Genomic DNA, 16,593 nt, shown 5'->3' with positions numbered 1-16,593 from the left:
CCACTGCGCAATAGACTCATTCATTCAGTGCATTTAAAATTAATCTTCTAATTTGATGCACATTTCGGTTTTTCCCAAAAAAAAGGGTTTGCTACACTCATGAATCATCAAGTGTTCAATGAGCAAAGTAAAAGAAAACAGTAATATAAGCTGAGGAAATAAAATACAGAAGTTGGCACATGAATCTAAAACTGTTTTGTGCCTCTAATAACCTCACATGACATACTCTAAAAGTAACTCCAGTGACTGCCATTAGTGTTTAAAATAAGTACAAAGTATATCTGAATGACTTGGCAATGTCTCAACTAAATCTACAAAAGCTTGGTTTGCTTAGTTTCTTTAAAATATTGAAAGCTGACCTACACTTTGTCAAATTAAATGTGTTCTCAAATCAAATCGAGTAAGCACATCTTTGGCTCATCTGCACACATTGTGAAAACATTTACAGAACCTACAACCGTGAAATGCAATGTGCTGCTGATGCGCTTGAAACTAGTTTTATTTCTGCATCTCAAAGTTTTTTTTAAATAATAATTTGGTGGCTAACACCAATAACCATTGCTTATTTATACTGAATATGTTTAGTAGCCTTTATTTTGGTAGAACACTGTGGAGAAGACAGGAGAGCTAGGAGAAAGACCAGGGGAAGTAAACGGCCTCATGATGAATTCAAACCCAAGTCTCTGTAGTATGAAATACCCAGTGAGCTGTATCTGTGTCCAACATGACTTCATGCATTTTTTAAAATCAGTTCCAACTAAGGAACCAACGAGCAAGTCTGGCTCCAAAAGCTGGTTACCAACATGTCAGGTAGTCACGGATTGTTTAGTGAGTTCCATTTATCGGTTTTCTCTTTATGTCCCCACGATGTGTACCGCTGACTTCTGCCTCTGTCTGTCAGTCATGGGGAGTGCTGGTGTCACAGACGGAGTCTCTCAGTCAGCTGATGAAAAAGCGCTCTGAAGATCTGCTGGACGGTCCAATCAGCAAACTCACGCTGCTCATCAGAGACAAACAGCAGCTCCGCAAAACGTACGCAGAGCAGTGGAACCTGCTGAGGCAGGAGCTCAACAAGGTGTGTGATTAACACGTGCACACGCGCGCGCACACACACATTCACGCACGCATTCACGCACGCACACTTCCATTACTTCAAAAGATATCATTCACACTGGCCTATATTCAGCTTTTGAAGACTTGAACCCGAACAATGACTTGTTGGGACTTAAGCAATAAACTACACACATATACCACAAGCTAAAATATCTAGCTACTTTACCATTATACAAACTTTCAGTCCTGTCATGAGGCAGATTAAACTACTTTTGTACAGTCACACCTCTAATGATGGGGAAAAAAACAAGGTGGTTTATTTCTGTGTTCATTTTCACAGCTGTTGCTCTCTAAATGTCCCTTTGGTTCACAGTTTTGCACACTTTTATCCCCACGAGTTGAATAAAAAAAAATAAAGGCAGAACTATATGAATGTTTATTATCAGTGGAAAATGATCTTGGTGCAGGTAAGTGACTACACTTGCCTGTTCTATAGCTTTTTGGTCTCTAAAATTAAATATCACTTTGTGTGTACGTGCTTTTTAAAAAACAAAAAAAAAAAACAAAACTTTGTCTAGTATGCAAAGATATATCTTCAGCTGGTACAAATTTGTTTTGCAGCCGCTCACGGCCGTTTGAAACAGCACAGCGTACGGCAGGGTCTTCAGGAATTTACTGAGATAATTGCTGCCTGCTTCTTTTTGTCACTGTGCTCATATCTAAATTGAAAGCAAACACACTAAATTACTTTTTACGAGAACAAAAAAGCAGTCAGAGCAGAATGTTTACATATCCCACATTTCATGCACTCATGCAAAACCAGACGTTGCTAGTTGGAAATGTTTGTCTCGTTTTTCCTCATATGTCAACTTGACTTGCAGATGAGTGCTGTGATGGCAGCTTATAAATAGACAGCAGTCAAATGATATGAGATTCAATAGACTGGAAAGAGTGTCTGCAAATGCATTTTGATGCCATCTCATACTGGTAGCTGCCTCACACTGGGTTTTATTACCCAATTACATCAGGCAAATGATGTGTTCATTTTAGTGCAGTTTGAATGCCTGTCTGGTTGTTTGTTTAGTTTAATTTTCCTACTTTGCTGTGCAGAAAAAGCCCGGTCAGCCTTTGAACCGTTTACATCACTGTGCAGTTACACTAGCGAGAGATTATTTGATATCACAACTGAAACAACGGCGACAGTGAATTTGATTGTATCTGTGATGTTGGTTTGTGTTGGTTTTATTTTTTTTGTCGCCAGCCACACAACAAAGGTCAGATCGTTACCTTATGCTTTTCTCATGTTTTATGTTACTAGCAAAACCTAACACAACAGCAGTCCACTTCCTGTGCTAAATAGTACTGACAGCTTTTCAACCTTAAAGAAACTCGACTTGACACCCATCACACCCACTGCCCTTAAGTTATGTGTTTGTAAAAGATGTTTTATTTTTGTTTTTTAAACCGCTTAAAAATTCTTGGTTTTGTGTCTGTTACGGTACCGAGGCACATCGGTAAATGTAGGCGAGTGCTTAGTTTCAAGTAAAGCAACAGAAAACTTTAAAAGCAAACTGTTTCAGCTGGTTTTCCTCTGAAAAACAGTTGATTGTAGTTTCGTCTCTCTCTATAACACCTCCAACCATGAATCATTCAGTAAAATCTGTTTTTTAGACCTGCTGCTGTTAAATCTGTGTAATGTACAAGTTCTTTCCATAACTACAGTGACAACACACAGCTTTGTTGGCAGTTACAGGTCCTGACAGGTGAAAAATTCATTTCCTGCTTTGGTGTGTTTTAGATGCTATCATCGCTATAAGGCTGACAATAAAGCGGGGCTATTTCTCTCTGCTACACTACTCCTGCCTACTGGTCGACAGGTTAGAGGAGCAAGCTTGATGCCCTCTAATTAGATGAGTCATAGAAAAAAAACAAGATGTTATAAATAAATCATAATTGATGTAGAACTCAGCCAACGGAGAACTAAAACAAGGAAGCTAGTTACTGGCATTTTAAAGTCCTTAAACGGGTTGTCTGTAAGCCTGTGTGCTTCTTTTAAATTCTTCCTCCCTGCAGTCCCTTCTTGGTTCAGGATTTGTTGGCTTCTTTCCTGTTGCATCAGATTTGGAAGAGCTGCGTTTGGGAAATTGTAGAATAGAGTCGGTATCATCAGTACAACTGAATGGTTGTTTTATTGCTGCTGTCTACTATCTTATTAAAAAATGTCTTTTTTTTTCTTTTTTTTTTTTTTTTGCAAAAATATATTTGGTCCACACTGTCCAAAAAGGTCCAAAATGAGCCATGACCTTTCGGTTTTGCTGTTTTTTTTTTTTATTGAGTAAATTGGGTTTTTCTTCTTTCAGGTCAAATAGTTTTGGGCGAACTATATATGAGGTGGTTTTAACTTTTCATGGCCTGTTTTTTAAATGCCAACACAAAGCCTACGTTATTAGCTTTTTATCACTGTGTTCAAAATGTAAAATGCTGTTTTTATGGATTGCTTCAGGTGACACAGACAGAACTGGAGAGGCTAAAGAGCAGCTACAGGCACGCAGTGAAAGATGCAACTCAGGCAAAGAGGAAGTACCAGGAGACCAGCAAAGGTGGGGATTTCTGGTATCACTTATGTTTCTGAATAGAATCGGTTTCATGTTGATGTCACGGTCTGGGTTTTTTTTTGTTTGTTTGTTTTCTGTTTTCCTGTGTTTAGTCTGATATGTGTATTTCTATCATGACCTATATTCTGTGATCATTTTCTGTACTGTGCTTGTGTGCCTGTGTGTGTCTGCAGAAAAAGACCGAGATAAGGCCAAAGAGCGTTACATAAAGGCTTCACTGAAACTCTACGAGGTCCATAATGAGTATGTCCTCTCTGTGCAAGCTGCTCAAGTTTACCATCAGCACCATTACAGTCAGATCCAGCCGGCCCTGCTCAGCGCCCTGCAGACTCTGCAGCAGGAGATGGTGCTCATACTGTAAGATCACACTCGCTGCGTGGATGTTTGGAAGAAAAACAGACACATTAAGAATGACAAGAAGCATTTCTGTACAGTGCTCATATTTACTGGTGCGTCCCTGCGAATCATCTCGGTGTTTTATTTCTGCTCGTCGTCACTCAGATACACATCTGATCGTGGCACGACACAAATGTTTGCCAATTAATTTCAAATCTTGATAACACTCCACTGCTGCCATCAACAAGCATATCTCACAATCTACAGCAGCAGAACAAATGTTCTAATTACCATATGTGTAACTACAGTACTGTGCAAATGTTTTGAGTCACCTCTCACGTCTTTCTATTTTGCTTCAGAGGAGCCAGACGCTTTAAATCGGTCTTGAGCAGTAGTTCTCCAGACTTTCTAAAGGTCATTCAATGTTTTTCTTCAGAAATTGGCTGCTTTTTCACTTCAGTCTAGTTTTTGTGCCAGACCATTTTTGTTTGTTTGTTAGGCTGCTTAACAGCGACTTTTTCAAGCATTACAAAACCTAACTCAAGGAATGAACCAGTGCTGTGTCTACACATCACAGACAATGTTAAATTCTGGGAATTTAGGCAATTAATTTCAATTTCATAGTTAAATCTGTGGACACCGTGTGTCCTGCGCTCACCGCCAGCTGTCCTAGTATGTGCTGAGGTCATTAATCCACTTCTGGACCTGGAGAAAATACCCCCCTGCCGCTTTGTGTCTGCAAACCAAGACAGATATTTTTTGCAGTTTTATTATTATGGTACATTTTTCTGTGTGTAGCCTGTGTGTGTATAACTGTGGTTTAAAGTAGCTCTCCTTTTTTGTGGCTTGCAAAGGTGGCCCAGTTTTTAGATTAGTAAATGTATAGAAATGACTCATCAGTAGCCTGTAAGTTGTAAATTTAATGGGTACTTCTGTGCATTTAACCCCTTGGTATAGCATTCGTGCATGGAAACTGAGGGCGTTGGTTGCCCGTCCAGTTTATACATTGTGGTGTCGACTGGCGTGTCAGGTCTTAAAAACGATTTCCTGTAGATGAACAGAAATAGGAAAAAAACTCAGTGGCCAGTGGTGTTGAAGATCTTGTCAAAATTGATGAAATTATTAACGCTGAAAGGCACTGTCAGATTTTCATCCACTATGCATCACCATCAGGAAAGCATCTGATTGGCAGTGGCCTCATTTGATCTCACACTGCAGTAAAAGCATGCCTGAATGGAAGAACACACACGCTGGAACTCCATGAGTCATGGACCGGCCTCCCCAGAGCCCGGACCGAATCATTACTGAAGCAGCGTGGGATCATCTTGACAGAGAACAAAACACACATTTCCTTTTTTCCCCAGCAAAATGTAAAAAAATGAGAGGTGATTCAAGAGTTTTGCAGAGTGCTGCCTGTGTTTTCATTATGAACAAAAGCCTTTTCTATGCAAACATTACCTACAAAGGCTTGACAGCTTTGAACACTGCATGAACGTCTGAGTTTTAAAGCAGAGAGAAGAGTTCTGGGAATTTAGACAATTAAAGGGTCTGAAAGGGTAAATCATAAAAAGTCAAAGACAGAAACAAGCAGTCAAACTGGTAAAATGGATTGGCTGACTTTGGGGGCTCTGGGCAGGAAATGTTTGGCAGAGCTGACAGATCCAGTCTCTGTCTAACAGCAGAGGCTGAAAAACGGGCACTGCTCTCACTTTTATTATATTCTAAACAGGGAATAACAACATAAATATGACAGAGAAAGTGACGTGATGGGATACTTAACCGCAGACAAATCTCTCAAAGGACATTTTCACATCACTAATATGAGGCAACTTGCATCCAGCCAAACTGGAAATTGTGTTACGCTTTGGCAAATTAAAAAACGCAATGTGATATTTGTGCTTTGCATTGTGTCATTCTGTTTTCATCCTTCCAGAAAGGAGATCCTCCAGGAGTATTTTGACATCTGCACTCTCCTCCATCATGAAGTGGTGCGGATCCACAGAGAGATGGCATCAGCTCTAACAGCCATCGATCCTCACAGAGAGTATGAGAGCTTCATCCATCAGAACAGGTACGCAGAGGTGGACCGTTTCTGCTCAGCAACATGGCAATCACGGAAGCTAACCCTTCAGAGAAATGATACTGTGGACTGTGTGTTTGAAGGTCTGTGGGGGAGATTCCTGCCTGTGCCGATTTTGACAACAGCCTTCTGGAGGACACCGAGCAGCTAAGCACTAAGGAGATTGAACTGAATGACCTCACCCTCGAGACGATCCAGCACAAGTGAGAACAACAGTGCAATCACATTCAGATTTCGTTTGTTAATCTTGCAACAGCTTCCTCCACACGACTAACTCGTGTTCCTTTAACCTCCCGTTAACCTTCCCTTTCTGTTTTATATATGAAGTGCTTCCTCTTCACCTGGGATTTCTGTCTTCTTCTCACAGACTGACTACGATAGAGGAGGAGCTCCTGGACCTGGCTCGGTCTCTGGGCTCTCAGCAGACTTCAGTTGAGCAGCTGGAGCTGGAGTTAGGGGAAGAGCAGGAAGGTGTCAAAAAGGGCCAGAGGTGAGCAGACCAACCAGGCTGATGCTGAGCTGTCAGAGATTAGAAAGGGGGGTTCACAATGAAAAAATACACTGTCCTGTGGTAGCTGTGAAGACAAATTACTAAAGTTTGCCTCAGTGGGCAGTCCTTCCCATCGGGGGAGTTCAGTGTGCTGTTGGCTGTGCAACGGCTAATAACCAGTGTGGTCTCAGCGGGCCATAAGTGCCTTATGAATTATAATACAGCAATATGTTGAGAGTTATGGAGCCCAAACCCTCTCATTTGTCTTGGTTGATGAGGGTGTCTAAAGGTGTTAGAGCTATACAGACCCGGGGGAGTGATCGAGTCATTAACAGGCTCTTGAAGGACAAGTGGAAACAATGTGTGTATATGCAACAGAGTCTGCATTATCAAAGGCAGCTGGGAGCACATATGGTGCAGGTGGTGAGGTGAAGCTGACCTTTGCTTTGTATGGTGAAGAAACATTTTGCAAATCAACAGTGAAAAACTGAATTAAGGTGACCTAACCTGACCTCAGATGTCAGCCTGAGTAGTTCAGAGGGTCGGATCTCCAGCATTTTGAGGTCTTTGCAAATGTTTTCTTGAGTGAAACTTTCTTTGGGTCTAATGAGCGTAAGCACAGCTGATCAATCATCTTCATGTGTGCATTAATCATTTTGTTTATAAACACCTGGTTAGTAAAAATTCCTACAGTTTAAAACCCAAACATCTGGGCTCGCTTGTTCTTGAATTAAGCCATAGACCATAAACTTTCTGTCAGTGGAGATCCTAAATGCTTTTTTCTTTTCTGGGATTAGGCTTAATCTACATTTCTGTGATGATGACGACCTGGGGCAACTTGTTTCTGATGAGCTTCAATGTCCAGCCCATTCTCTCATTTAATGGCCAATTAAAGGGAACAAAGCACATAGAATTTTATGTTGTCATTAAAGGCTGTGTGATGATATGGCGGCGTGTTGGGTGTCACCAGGGAAAAAACAAACAACAAAAACAATGTGATCTCCGGGTCAACCAAGCATGATTAGATTCTCCGCTGCACCTGCGCTCATATAAACATCCTCTGTGGTAATTAGCCATACACATGCTTAATCAATGTCCCATACACAAATAGATGATGAACAGTTTCTTGTCAATTACTCAGCTCTCAGTGCCTCAGAGGAGAAATAATGTAATTCTGATTGTGGTGTTTGTAGTGTGTGCTGCACTTGGAGGTACTTAACAGGGAAGACCGAGTGCATACGGAGGTTGATTAAGTACATTAAGTACAAAAAAGTGATTAAGTACAAAACCTATTCTGAAAAAAGTTGAGACGCTGTATAAAATGTAAATAAAATCAGAATGCAATGATTTGCAAATCTCATAAACCCGTATTTTAGTCACATTACAACATAGGAAACATTTCAGTTTCTAGAGCAGCATATGATCTGGATGATGTCTCAGTGAAGACGCTGCATATTTTCATGCTGCTGTTAAAGAAGGGGGGATGCTGCAAAGTGGTAAACATGGCCCTGTCCCACATTTTTGAGATGTGTCTGGCATCATTGTCTAAATAATGTTTTTTTTTTTTTTTTCTACAATGGTACATGTTCTGAGTTTAAACATTTGTTATGTCCTTTATATTCCATTGTGAATATAATATGGGTTTATGAGATTTCCATCCTGGTTTTATTACATTTTTGCGCAGTATTTCAGCTTTATTTGAGATGGGTTTGTACAAATACCTCAAAAGATAAAAAATCCTCAGATAGATAATGAGGTGAAACAATTCTGTTTGTTTGTTCACTGTTGGGGTTTTATAAGTCTTACAGGCTCATTATCAGCATGTTAAGGATATGAATCAATATGAAGAACTGCAAACCTGCACAAGCAGGCGTTTTATTGATTTCTGTGCGCTTCTGTTTATTTCTGTCACTTGTGTTGTGATGCTGCACTTTGCTTTGTCCAGGGTCTACCAGTTCAGCAAGAGACATGCGATGGAAGAGTGCCGGCAGCAGGTCGCCCTGACTCAGGGCCAGAGAGCCAAACTGGAGGTTCAGAGGCTTCTTCTGAAAGAGAAACTGGACAAGCTGGGCTCCAGAGAACCTCCCTCTGCTCTGAATCTGGACACAGATACTGTTTCACTTTCATCCAGCACGAGCAACGTATGTTCTCCCTGACAGCAGCTTTCCCTCCTTTGTCTTTGATTAGCTCCTAATTACTGGTCCTGTCACTGGGCCAGCTGTACAAAATAAGCTGTGTGTTGCATGTAAACTCTGAAAACAACATGCTGAATTATAAAGCATAAAAGCAGTTAGTCTTTCTGTAAGTCACAGACAGTTATCCTTTAGGCATGGATTGTACTTAACACTCAGAAAGTGTCACTCTAGTATTTTCCTCCAGGCTTTTGCATAAAGTTGCTAGCATGGAAAGAAACTCCAGTTTATCTATCTTCAGGCCAAACGCTACAAACTTGTGCTGTGCACCCAATCCTTTGTTACACTCTCACAGATCAATCATCCTAAATAATTTAATAGAGCCGGAGCAGCCTGATGTTGTCTTGCAGTTAGTGCTTAACCTGAAAAGCACACGAGCAAAGTGAGACATGACAATTCTAATGCCGACAGTAGACCTTGATAGGTTTTTTGTGACATGTGTAACAAGCTCTGGGTCTTTTTTTTTTTTCTGTCAGGACCACACTCCACCCAGGGTCCTCGTGGAAGGGATCTTGAACAATCTCAGCAACCTCTTTAAACCCAAATTTGAGGTAAGTTAGTAATTAAATTGCAATTAACGCACAATAATTACAGTGACCGATAGAGAAGTTGCAATTGTAGCAACCTTTATGGTACATGCTAGTTTCTTTCTAAGGAAGGATGTTCGAGTGGAAGTTTTCTTCCCCCTCATCACTCTTGAACTTCTTTTTTTTTTTTAACCACAAAACAATTTATCATGTTCTGGAGGAAATGGCAGCATCCCAGAGTACATCCTCTGAGTGGTTGAGCTTGTTCAGGCACACAATCTGTCTTTGGGGTCTCGTGCTCTTGACCGCGCTTTGGGATTTTGACCGTCAAGTTTCTTCTTTCAAAATTCTTCTTGACCTCAAACCAAGCTCACTTTTCAGGCAGCCAGTGTACATTTAATTGTTTAATCATTCCTGACAGACAGAAGCACTCAGAGAACCCGTGACACAGCTGCACAGTAACTTTTGACACAGTAAAAAAAAACACCCTTTCTCACTTTTTATTGATTTAATGTTAAATCAGCTGGAAACGGATATATATAAAATTGTGTGCATGCTCCAAAAGATCATATCAGGTGAGTAATATTTTAATACCCATATTGTGCTGTACTGTGAATCTGAACTATTTGCTATTTTTGTATGAACTACTTCTCCTTCTATCTACCGGCCCTGTGGTTCCCCGGGGGCATGAAAGCGGTGTGGTTATACTTTAAAGTTTTACAGACTCTTCTTTGATGTGCCTCCATTTAATCTCTGCAGATTCACCCAAAATCTATCCCTTCCCATTCTTATTGTTTCATTATTCATGTCTGCTTTTAAAGACCCTGCTTTTCTCTTTTCCTGCCTCCAGGTGCCTCCAGTCCTCAGTCTGGTGAAAGAAGTGGATCGTCCTCTGGGGCAGCAGGACTGGTACCACGGTGCCATTCCCAGACTGGAGGTCCAGCAGCTGCTGAAGAACGATGGCGACTTCTTAGTGAGGAAGAGTCAAGAGAAGCAGGGTTACGTGCTTTCTGTGCAATGGGAAGGCTCCTGTAAACATTTTCTCATCCAGAACACAGAAGTAAGTGAATCTAAAGTGTTTTTGAAGACACTATTTATACATTGCACGTTCTTGCATCATTCACTTCCTTAATGTTTTTTTCTCCACTTTTTCAATATGCAAAAAAAGAGCAATTCTTTCTGTTACTGTTGTAATATGTGGCCTAAAAAGTAAATGTGAGAAAATAAAACTTGTTATTGTAAACTAAGCTTTTTAAACATTTTTTTTTTGGATAATGAGTCTTTTGTTTTTTAAATTCGGTAATGCCATCTTCAGTACGCCTCTGTAAACCTCTGCTTCTCCATGTGTGCCAGTAGAATATGTACCGTCTGGATGGAGAAGGCTTTCCCAGCATCCCTCACCTGATCCATCATTTGCTGAACTCTCGACAGCATATTACCAAGAGGTGTGAAGTTGTGCTAAAGAAAGCGGTAGTAAAGGTAAAGTGACACACACAGACACACACCACACACATATGTTTGTCTTTAGATTAGAATAGCTTGTATCTGCTTACTGCAGACTTGTTATAATCTTTAGTACAACTTTAAATTTGTCCAAGACATGCTCTCATGTTATGTGCCAACAATAGGACACACCACATGTTTTTCTGTGTAAACTATGGGTTCTGTTGCTCTAAGGCTGTGTAGCACAGGACTCCAACACTATTTTACTCCTGTTTTTTCACATATGTACTCATAAACCTGTCCTCTGGTGGCTTTTCCCTTAAACACTTTACTAGTTTAAAACTATTAAAATCACTGTGTGTTTCTCTTGCTTCATTTTTAACCCTTTTAGGACAAGTGGGTCCTGGAACATGATGATATTATCTTGGGACCTCTCATTGGACGGGTGCGTACACTTGACTTTTACTAACAGAATCATGCAAGTAAAGTAAAATGTATTCTGAGTTTTATTTGTGGCCAATATTTTGCTTAGCAAAGTCATTTACGTGTTTAAGTGTATGCAGTTCATCAAGTAAAATATTTAGTTTTAGACTAAAATGCCGATGATGGTGGTGGTGATGATGCTAACTTCCTCATGTGAACATTTTATTAAGTTTTAAATGTGATGTACACATGTTTGTATAAAAATGGGACGAATTCCTTAGCAGCTGGTACAGTGTTGTTGCTCTGTAGCTTTGAAAATGAAATCTAAAAGTCTGCACTTAAATTGTGATGCACGTTAGACTGATTGCTTTGGTTCAAATTTTGTTGTGGAGACAAAATCCTGAAATTGTGTTGCCGGTACAGGAACTAACCATATCTGCTAGATTTAACTTCCCTGACAATTTCAGCTCCGTGTGGTAAATTGGTTGAAACAATGACCAGTTAAATTCAATAATAGTGTACGTGTGGCTTAGTTCATGATCGAAATTAATAGTACCGTATTTTAAATGGTTTGAGGTTTAGTTAGAAATGCTCTTTGCTCAGTAAGAAGACAGAATTAGATTAGTACTGATCGTGTTCGTGATGGCACTGCACAGGGTAACTTTGGAGAGGTGTACAGCGGCCGTTTACGCACCGATAACTCTCCTGTAGCTGTGAAGTCTTGTAAAGAGAACCTGGCCCCAGAGCACAAGAGTAAGTTCCTGATGGAAGCCAGGTCAGTACACACACACACACACACACACACACACACACACACACGTTTCCATTACAGTAAATCACATCACAGTGACCTGTTTTAATGTCCTGAACACCTTATTTAAGTCAGAGCGAATTTTTGCCGAGAAGAAGCAGGCCCAAATCTTACCGTGCAAACAGATTTACTGTGTTGTGAACAAATCCCCATGCAGAAGTACACCCTCACTGCTGCATGGGGTCAGAATTACAATTGTAAGTAAGCAGCCGGGTTGATAATCAAATCAACTTACTGGATTACTCAATCAAGATTTGATTATGTATGTTCAAGTGACATCTGAACTAGGGCTGGGCGATATGACCCAAAATTCATATCTCGATATTTTTTAGCTGGATGGCGATATAAGATATATATCTCGATATTTTTTTTTAAAGCCATAAGTTGAGAACAAAAAGAGAGTTCTTAGTCACACTGTGTCCCAGATGTCACACGGGCACTTTTATTTACATACAGCGTAGATGTACATGAAGAAATTACTTAAAAATAAATTATCAGCATTTATTAAATAATCATGGTCCATAAATAAAAGAAAACAATGGTGTTTTTGTGCATAACAAAAAGCTCACAATTGTGCAGTCAAAATGTAAACTAATAGACGCTGAGCATAATAACAAAGAGACAGATTTCACAGCTGCACCACGTCTCTGAACAGGTGCCATTTGTGGTCCTTATACACACAGTACGTATCACTCCGCGAGGCTCCTCCCCGGTAGCCGTAATCCTCCGACAATCCATCAAGCGGTGCAGCTCCGTAGCTTAGCAAAGTCATATTAAAACATTTTTTGACAGATTGCTGAGCGCTGTGTACCACATAAAATCGGTTCGCGGTCAGTAAGCACAACCAGAATTCATACATAAGGCGCACTGACGATTTTTGAGAAAATGAAAGGATTTTAGGCCGTGCAGCCCCTCCGGGCTGCATGTCGTTAGCGCGGTTAGCTCGCTAACACGTTGACGCCGTCCAGCCCCACGCACGGTAACTCGCTAACGGAGATTTTCCGCTTTCATCTTGTCATTGCCTGCAGGTGAAGCTATGAGGGAGGCGGAGTTGTGTTCAGTGAATGAGAGGCGAGGCAGAGTAACATTGCGTAGAGACAAAAGTGGACGAAAGAGAGGCAAACCTGCGGCTCCACAAGTATAATTATAACATAACATAGACTATATCGATATAAACGATATTGTCACATCTTATATCTCGTATGAAAATATATCGATATTTTTTAAAAACTCGATATATCGCCCAGCCCTAATCTGAACAAACCACAACACTTCTGAGACCTAAAGCGGCTGCAAAGTGCCACATTTGAAAAAAGCCAATCACAGCATATCAGCACCAACACCTCATATCAACTGTCAGGGGCGGTGGTGGAGGGCTGATGATTTGTGCTTGGTTTACATCAACAGGGCCTGGGCTACTTGCAGTCTTTTCAAGTGTGAGGCCATCTGTCCAACACATCCCAAAATTGGGTCGTGCAACAGGTCAATGATCCCAAACACAGCAGCAAATTTACAACAGAATGGCTGAAAAGAAAAATAATCAATATTTTGCAGTGACCCAGTTAAAGTCCAGACCTCAACCACAATGAGATGCTGTGGTGGGATCTTAAGACAACTGTGCATGAACAAATGCCCACAAACCTCAGTGAACTGACGCAATGGTGCAGAACTGAGTGGCCAAGCATTCCTCCACAATGATCTGAGAGGCTGATAGCATCCTCCAGACAACAATTAGGCCAAGCTTGTAGAAACCACCTTTCTGCTAAAGGTTTCTACAAGCTACTGAATCATGGGATGTATTTGGTTTTTCACAGAAGTTCAAGGCTTCCTGTGAAAACATTTTCACAGCTCTGCCATTTTTCTGTTTTATTAAGCTGTGAGGACCACCACAGCTTAATAAAGAACAGTGCAAACATATATAAACCTTACAAATGCAAAACCTTACAGTTGCTTACAAATGCAACTGTCAAAACTCTTCACTGCTTAAAAAAAATTGGTGTATATATATATTTTTTATTTTGTTTAGATGAACATTAGTCTTTAAATGTTCCTTTTTGTTGATAATGTTATAATATTCTGCCCATAAGTTTACAGGCTTAAATAAATGATTGTTAGTTTATTGTGAAGAGAAATCAGTGCTGGTGTATAGATACGTGAATTTACATTTATCAACTAGCATCTGTGTCCAATATCTCATACCTTTTAGTGGACTGAAGCGTGTATGTTCTTAACAGCATCAAAACACCATCATCACCTTTCTCACATCCGCCATGCATTTAGAATTTAAAGGAAACTGCACTCACTCCAACAATAACCAAAACTTCCCATTGAGCGCGTTTGGGGAAATCTAAATTTCGGTCCACTTTAACTGATGATCAGAATTGAAACGGAAAGAAAAAAAAATTCTTGCATTAGTTACAACACTTCCACTTATTTTTTGTTACAACTCGTTTCTGCTTAACCTTGGGACACGTGCAAATGTCCTTACAGTTACTGCGTTCGGTCTCAGTCCATAAAAAACAAACTATGATGTTCTCAACATCAAAGTAAGAGAATGTCTGTAAATAGTCCTTGAAATAAAATTGTAGAAGCTGGCCAGCAGACTTAAAAAAAGATGTATGTACATAGAGCTCTATATGAAAAGTATCTATGAGTTGTTTGATTGAAATACTTAATCATATCAATACTCGCTCTTCTCAGGACCGTGTTGAAGACCGGAAAAGAAAGTCTGCTCAGTAGCAGGAGGATAAATGATAGTGATTTGAAGGCTATCACGAGTGAAATGGTCACAGCAGGCTCACACAAGCTACAGGCTACGTGAGCTCATAGCCCCTCTCGCCAGAGGAGGCTACCACCCTGTCATGAAACAGCTGTAGATCAACAACATCATAATACTTTCTATAAATTTAGCGCATAGTGCACAGAACTGAATGTAACTGTACAGTAGACATCAGACAAGTAAACTTAACAGCGGGTTACACACGCACACACCTGTCTTGTGTGTTGTCTAGGATCCTGAAGCAATACGATCACCCTAACATTGTGAAGCTTATTGGGGTGTGCACGCAGAAACAGCCCATCTACATTATCATGGAGCTCATTCAAGGTAAATGTGATCCTGTTAGACAGTCTTTATGTCTTGTCAACTCGATGCCTTCAAAGATTTATTGAACCATTTTCACCACCCACTTTGTTCCTCCATCATCGTTCTCGCTCTCCGTATGTGTGTGTGTCTTTACACTTTTCAAGGTGGTGATTTTCTCTCCTTTTTGCGCACTGAGGGTCACAGTCTGATACCGAAGATGCTGGTCAAAATGACTGAAAATGTCGCATCTGGCATGGAGTACCTGGAGAGCAAAAAGTGCATTCACAGGTTGGTCAGACGATCACGCCGCTTTTATCTAATCTTTTCATCAGCCACGTGCAAATCTGTGACTTCAGCAAATCAGATTCTGCAATGCTCACTATTCATTTCCTTCACAGTTGCAGTCAGCTTAATCTTTCCTCATTGTTAACATGCCGGAATACATAATGTTTACCTCTGTGTTCGGTTTGATAATTACTACATATTAAACGTTCATTTGAATACAGTGCAGTGTACTTTCAGCAACAACTAAAGTGGTGCGTCGCTCATGTACATGCAGGTGGATTTTCAGGCTTTTACTGTACACTTTACGAAGCATCACTTACCTTCCCAAGCTTTCACTTCACCTAACTGTTAACTGCACTTATCTGTAGCAGTTCCCCATATGTTGAGTAGCAGTAAAATGCTTGCCTTAAGTAAAGCTTCAGCTCAGCATCATATAAGGTGTCACACTGTAATCTCTAGAGAGATGTGCACAGAAAGATATTTAAGCAAATACAAGTTTCCAAATAAAAATAAAATCACTTTACAATAAAAACAAATACTGTGGCTGAAAAGTACCAAAACAGAAAGGCTTAATAAAGACAGAGAACTACAGACATGATTCATGGCAGGAAAAATCTGCTTTACATTATTTCTTAAATGCCATAGTCCTTGATGGCCTAAGGCTCCTGCTTAGGACCTTAAAGGAGAGCCTCCTAAACCCCTTTATACTGGTAATAAGATTTATATATTTGGCAAGGCAAGTTTATTTGTATAGCACAATTCAACAACAAGGTGATTCAAAGTGCTTTACAGAGACATTAGAAACAAAAACAAATAAAAAGCACGATTTAAAATTGATTAAAACAAGCAAACAAACAAACTAATAAACAAACAAACAAACAAAACAGTATATAAAATCAAAACAGATAAAATCAGAAATAGATAAAATCAGTAGTTAAATGTAAGTTTTGAAATTTAAGCTTAAAAGTGTGGATTTGGTGCTTTATTCAAATGCAGCTGAGAATAAGTGAGTCTTCAACCTGGATTTAAATAAACTGAGTGTTTCAGCTGATCTGAGGCTTTCTGGGAGTTTGTTCCAGATATGAGGAGCATAAAAGCTGAATGCAGCTTCTCCGTGTCTGGTTCTGACTCTGGGAACTGATAAAAGACCGGATCCAGATGACCTGAGGGATCTGGAAGGTTCATACTGGGTCAGGAGGTCATTGATGTATTTTGGTCCTAAACCATTCAGAGCTTTATAGACCAGCATCAGA

The 16,593-nt window shown here is 40.1% G+C and overlaps 1 protein-coding gene across 2 annotated transcripts in view; it reads left to right on the top strand.

The window, feature by feature from the left end:
- Nucleotides 1–16,593, top strand: part of fes (FES proto-oncogene, tyrosine kinase) — a 31,249-nt gene that overhangs the window by 11,510 nt on the left and 3,146 nt on the right. For both annotated transcript variants that reach the window (XM_085401095.1, XM_085401087.1), the window contains 14 exons: nucleotides 902–1,075; nucleotides 3,557–3,653; nucleotides 3,842–4,025; nucleotides 5,938–6,075; nucleotides 6,168–6,287; nucleotides 6,452–6,574; nucleotides 8,520–8,715; nucleotides 9,243–9,317; nucleotides 10,144–10,353; nucleotides 10,650–10,772; nucleotides 11,128–11,181; nucleotides 11,816–11,934; nucleotides 14,982–15,076; nucleotides 15,220–15,343. In XM_085401095.1, the coding sequence (XP_085257221.1) occupies nucleotides 902–1,075; nucleotides 3,557–3,653; nucleotides 3,842–4,025; nucleotides 5,938–6,075; nucleotides 6,168–6,287; nucleotides 6,452–6,574; nucleotides 8,520–8,715; nucleotides 9,243–9,317; nucleotides 10,144–10,353; nucleotides 10,650–10,772; nucleotides 11,128–11,181; nucleotides 11,816–11,934; nucleotides 14,982–15,076; nucleotides 15,220–15,343 (1,832 nt within the window). The remainder of the gene's footprint in view (nucleotides 1–901; nucleotides 1,076–3,556; nucleotides 3,654–3,841; nucleotides 4,026–5,937; nucleotides 6,076–6,167; nucleotides 6,288–6,451; nucleotides 6,575–8,519; nucleotides 8,716–9,242; nucleotides 9,318–10,143; nucleotides 10,354–10,649; nucleotides 10,773–11,127; nucleotides 11,182–11,815; nucleotides 11,935–14,981; nucleotides 15,077–15,219; nucleotides 15,344–16,593) is intronic.

This window comes from Rhamphochromis longiceps, linkage group LG1, assembly GCF_057381845.1.
Source record: "Rhamphochromis longiceps isolate RC_006_pf linkage group LG1, R_longiceps_female_GT1.1, whole genome shotgun sequence".
NCBI classification, from domain to species: domain Eukaryota; kingdom Metazoa; phylum Chordata; class Actinopteri; order Cichliformes; family Cichlidae; genus Rhamphochromis; species Rhamphochromis longiceps.
The sequence above is the reverse complement of the archived record's forward strand: the minus strand, read 5'-3'. Positions and strand labels throughout refer to the sequence as shown.